This window comes from Apteryx mantelli, unplaced genomic scaffold (assembly GCF_036417845.1).
Source record: "Apteryx mantelli isolate bAptMan1 unplaced genomic scaffold, bAptMan1.hap1 HAP1_SCAFFOLD_40, whole genome shotgun sequence".
Lineage (NCBI taxonomy): Eukaryota > Metazoa > Chordata > Aves > Apterygiformes > Apterygidae > Apteryx > Apteryx mantelli.
Window position 1 is genome coordinate 1,460,993 of NW_027118755.1, and position 4,554 is coordinate 1,465,546.

The 4,554-nt window shown below is 45.2% G+C and overlaps 1 protein-coding gene across 1 annotated transcript; it reads right to left on the bottom strand.

Annotated features, from left to right (window-relative positions):
* Nucleotides 1–1,387: 1,387 nt before the first annotated feature.
* LOC136996477 (olfactory receptor 4E1-like) lies at nt 1,388–2,666 on the bottom strand. The gene is made up of 2 exons (XM_067317398.1): nt 2,655–2,666; nt 1,388–2,311 (listed from the first exon to the last, which is right to left on the bottom strand). Exons 1-2 carry the CDS (start codon nt 2,664–2,666, stop codon nt 1,388–1,390), a joined length of 936 nt encoding a protein of 311 aa, XP_067173499.1.
* Between the last annotated feature and the right edge of the window lie 1,888 nt (nt 2,667–4,554).

Sequence of the window (4,554 nt, forward strand, 5' to 3'; positions counted from 1 at the left end):
CAAAGAGACAATGGCCAAGTTACCATTCTGTGATTGAACATGAGGCTTCATTTGGAAGGCTTTCTTCCCTTCTTGTCATACTCGTATTCCATACTCATGCTCATACTGTCTGGTCTGTGGTCTAATCGTGAGGACTCCTGACACATTTTCCTGTGGGAATTCCTTTTCTACCTGAAGGACAATAAAGGGGTTTGTGTGTGGAGGGAAGGTTCATTTTTGAAACCCAAACTGATCATTCCAAGGGAACAGTCAGGAGCCTAAAACTGTGCTATCTGCAAGTTAAGCCGTTGTTCGCACTTTGGCCGTGACAAAGGAATGAGACATTCTGGCGGGCTTCAAGCTCTGTGTGATGCTACTGCAAAGGTGTCAAAGAGAAAGAGCCCTGATCTAGAGACTTTCCATGGAAAAGAAAACCATTCACAGGTTGTGCCAGGAAAGACTGCAAAGCAAACTTCTCCCAGGCCACTTGCAGCATCATTACATTCTCTCCCCAAGACCCACTGCTCCCTCCTCCACCTCACAGCACCCCACTCCAGCTCCTTCAGCAGCCTTTCAGCAGCCTGTCAGCAGTGAACTGATGTGTCCCTGCTGAATATGACAACAATGACAGCTGTGACATCCCGGCGCACCAGCTGCAGGGCTGCAGCTGGACACAGCCAACCCTGACAGCACTAGCTCAGAGCCACCCCAAAGGCCATCAGTGCCAAAGGAAGCAAGGACCAGAAGATGTTTTGGAGCTATGCCCATAAGGGATCACTGATATCTCTCATCAGAGCCCGTGGGATTGTGGGTGTTGAACATCTGGCCCAATGATTTATTGGAAGCCAATACCGCTTCATTGAGTTTGTTTCAGGAAAATGAATTGTCCCAAGCTTGAAAACAGGTATGCAGGCTGCGTGACAAGCTCAGAGGACTTTTCATCTTGTTGAGGTTTGGCCCCCTTCTCCATCTGAAGCAAGGTAGGGGCATTTGGCTTTTTAAAGCACAGTTTCCCAAGACCGCTCTTTCTGGTATTTCAGTGGATGTTCTGGATGGCCTGGGAATCTTACATGGACAAAGGAATGAAATATATGGGAAGGAAAGAAAGAGGAAGGAAAGTGTGTTCCCAGAAAGCAGGACTTTGTCATAAATATGCACTCCACATTAGAACACCTCTTACTTACAGAGCTCCTTGGCATTTCTATTTCAAAACTTTCCCTCTGGTAAATGAGCTTAAAGCATCCTTCAAAGTACTTGTGGATGAGAGCCAGTGCCATTGTTTGATTTCACCTCAGTGCTAAGGGCGCAGAGAAGTCAAAAGCTGAAGATACATGTCCATGCCTGGAGGGAGGGGATAGGGACAGACAATACACAGGGATTGGCAGCCTTCTGTTCACTCCCAACAGTGTCACTTGTCTTGGGAATCAATCTGCCACCTGCATAGCTTTCTCAAAGCATTTTTCATGTCCTCATTCCTAAAGGTATAGATAATGGGGTTCATCAGAGGGGTAATGGCCGTGAAGAAAACTGACACAACTTTGTCTGCAGCTAAACTCTTGGCTGGCCTGAGACAGATGAAAATGCAGTGTCCCAGGAAAAGTGTCACCACTGTCAGGTGAGCAGCACAGGTAGATAATGCCTTGTGTTGCCCTTCCGAGAGATGGTTCCTTAGTGAGACCAAAATGACCACATAGGAAGTCACCAGCACCAGGAAGCAGACCACAGAGACGAGGCCTGAGGTGGCGACAAGGAACATTTCTAAGACATGGGTGTTTGTGCAGGACAACTTAATGATCAAAGGGGCATCACAAAAGAAGTTGTCAATGGCACTGGGACCACAGTATGGGAGACTGAGGGTCAGGGCAGTGAGGGACACAGAATGCATCAGCCCTCCCATCCACATGACTGTGGCCAGCTGGAGGCACGTCTTCCGGCTCATGATGGTGCCATAATGCATGGGGTTGCAGATAGCTATGCAGCGATCATAGGCCATGATGGTGAGGAGAAAGATCTCTGTGCAGGCAAAGAAGTGGAGGAAGAACATCTGTGCCATGCACTCCTCAAAGGAGATGCTCTTCTTGTCCACCAGGAAGTCAGCCAGCATCCTGGGCATCACCACTGAGGAGTGGCAGACGTCAATGACAGAGAGGTTGCTGAGGAAGAAGTACATGGGACTGTGCAGACGCTGGTCATGTGCAATCGTGAAGATGATGAGAATGTTGCCCAAAATAATCAGCACGTAGACGACCATGAAGAAGGTGAAGAGGGCCAGCTCTACAGCATGGTTGGTGGTGAGGCCCAAGAAGAAGAACTCACTCACTCTAGTGTGATTCTGCCACACCATGTTTACTGCTGCGTTGCACCTAGGAGAAAGGACACGGTGAAAGGAGAATTAAATTTATGGTATGAGAGGACAGAACATGATGACAATCATACAAACTTGAGCTGTATGGAGGAAGAAAGACAGAACAGCCTAACAGTTTCACCCAAAAGGTGATGCCTAATATTAGCAGAAGTATTCAAGTTTGAAGGACAAGCGAGTACCGGAACAGGTTTTCAAAGGAGACTGTGGGCTTTCTTCAGTTTCCAGACAATGCAATGCAAGCTGACTTACTTCTCTGACTTACTCGGGAGCTATCATGTTGCAGGAAGATTTGCCTCCTGGCAGAATGTACCTCAGGATCCATCTTTCCTGATTCCAGGTGTCTCGTTTAAGCTACCTGTCTGCAATTGTCAGACATAAAAGGGATGAATCTGTGCCTGCAGTTATTCCTCTTCCTTCACTGTAGAGGAAACCAAATGATTAGTGGAAGACTTCTGTGTTGGGCATTGCAGTTTAGTGAGATGACATCTGAATAGACTTCAGGGAAGTCACTGCTAACTTCTTCATAGATCTCATAGACTGGGGATTTAGGCTTTCACTAAAAGATCATTTTTAAGACCCTAGATACTTGTTGCTGCTGTTTGCTGAGTCTTGCCTGGTTTTCCAGGCTCCTCCCAAAAGTAAGAATACCCAGCACAGTCTCCAAATGTGGTATGACACCACCTTTTCCTGCTAGGTAGCTGTCTGCAAATTCATTTGAGTGTGGCATTCACTTCCCCAGCTGCAACCTTGCTTGGGGAGAACAGATTCACCTGCTTTTCAGTCAGGAGCCAGTCAGAAACCTCAGCTGCTTGATATCTGATGTATTTATGAGGGATCAAGCAATGCAACACCTGCAGTCACAAATTCAGTGACCTTGAATATCTCTGCCCATTCCATATTCCAGTGTTCCTGTGATTTTATTTTCATTTTGAAATGAAAATCTAAAAATTTTGGCAAACTAATCAAAAGTACACATACACAAACACAAAATCTTGCCTTTGGAACAGGAGTGAGACGAGAGGACATCGAATAGGAACCCTGTCCAACAAAGGAGAAAGCTTGTTTACAGCGCGTGGTTCAAGGCGGTCATACAACAGAAATAATGATGTGGGAAACGGCAGGACTTCTCAAAGTTCCCCACTTTGCTAAAATGAAACCATCTCTGAGTATGAACCCAGGGTTCTTGTATTTGGAAATCAACGTCACTGTGGTTTCCTTGCTGCTGATATGCTGAGCTTCTGAGAACAGGGCTAACCAAGCACCTGAACGATAGCTACATTTCTAACAGCGTGTGGACGCTCCAGAAATGGCTGAATACCCCAATAGTGGTCTGCAGCTGTTACAAGTGGAGCCACAAGCCTGTAAAATGTACATTTACATTAGTATTTTCGCCTGTTACAGCTCCCACAACTAACATTTTCATAGGGCTCTAAAGTTGCCAAGGACCCGCACAGAGGCTCCTGTCTTCATTTGGAGTCTGCTGAGAGACAGATACTGATGTCTCCAAAGACACCTGGTAGAATCAGATGCCTGATTTCCTCCTGTACTCAAGGTCTTGCAAAAAGGACTGAAAAGCAACCAAACAGAAGTGTTGTTCTCCTTCCAGTCAACGTCTCAGCCCCTTCTCCCTGCAACAAACCCAAAAGCAAACAGAGTAGGGAGGAAAAACCGAGCTTACTTATGTAGTTTCCAGTGGTGTCCGGAAAAAGAATGATTGTGAGTTGAATTCCAGTGTTTTTTCTCCATAAAAGAAAAAGCAATTTTTGGTCTAAAAAATGGAGATGGATAAACAAATTTCTTCCTTTTGATCGGCATCTGTAAATTCCTCTAGCCAAAGGAACTGATAATTCCTGCAACTGAACAGGCTGGGTTTGCTTTGGTTTGGATTTTTTTTTTTTTTTTGGGGGGGGTCCCTCTAATATACCCAAGTTATCTTGTGCAGATGGTCCCCTCATACTGGAAGATCATCCTGATATTTAACTAGTTCAAGCCTTTACTTAATAAACAAACAAACAAACAAAGAAGCAAATAAATAAAATAAAATAAAATAAATCTTGATTGGTTACTTCATGAACAATGCAAAAATCAAAATAGAAACTGAACTTCCTGCCTACTTACAAAGCATTCCTGCCAATACAAAGAAGACCTGCCCCCAAATCAGAAGTTGAAGCTCAACACTGACAGGATAAACAGGGATGCAGAGGTGACTT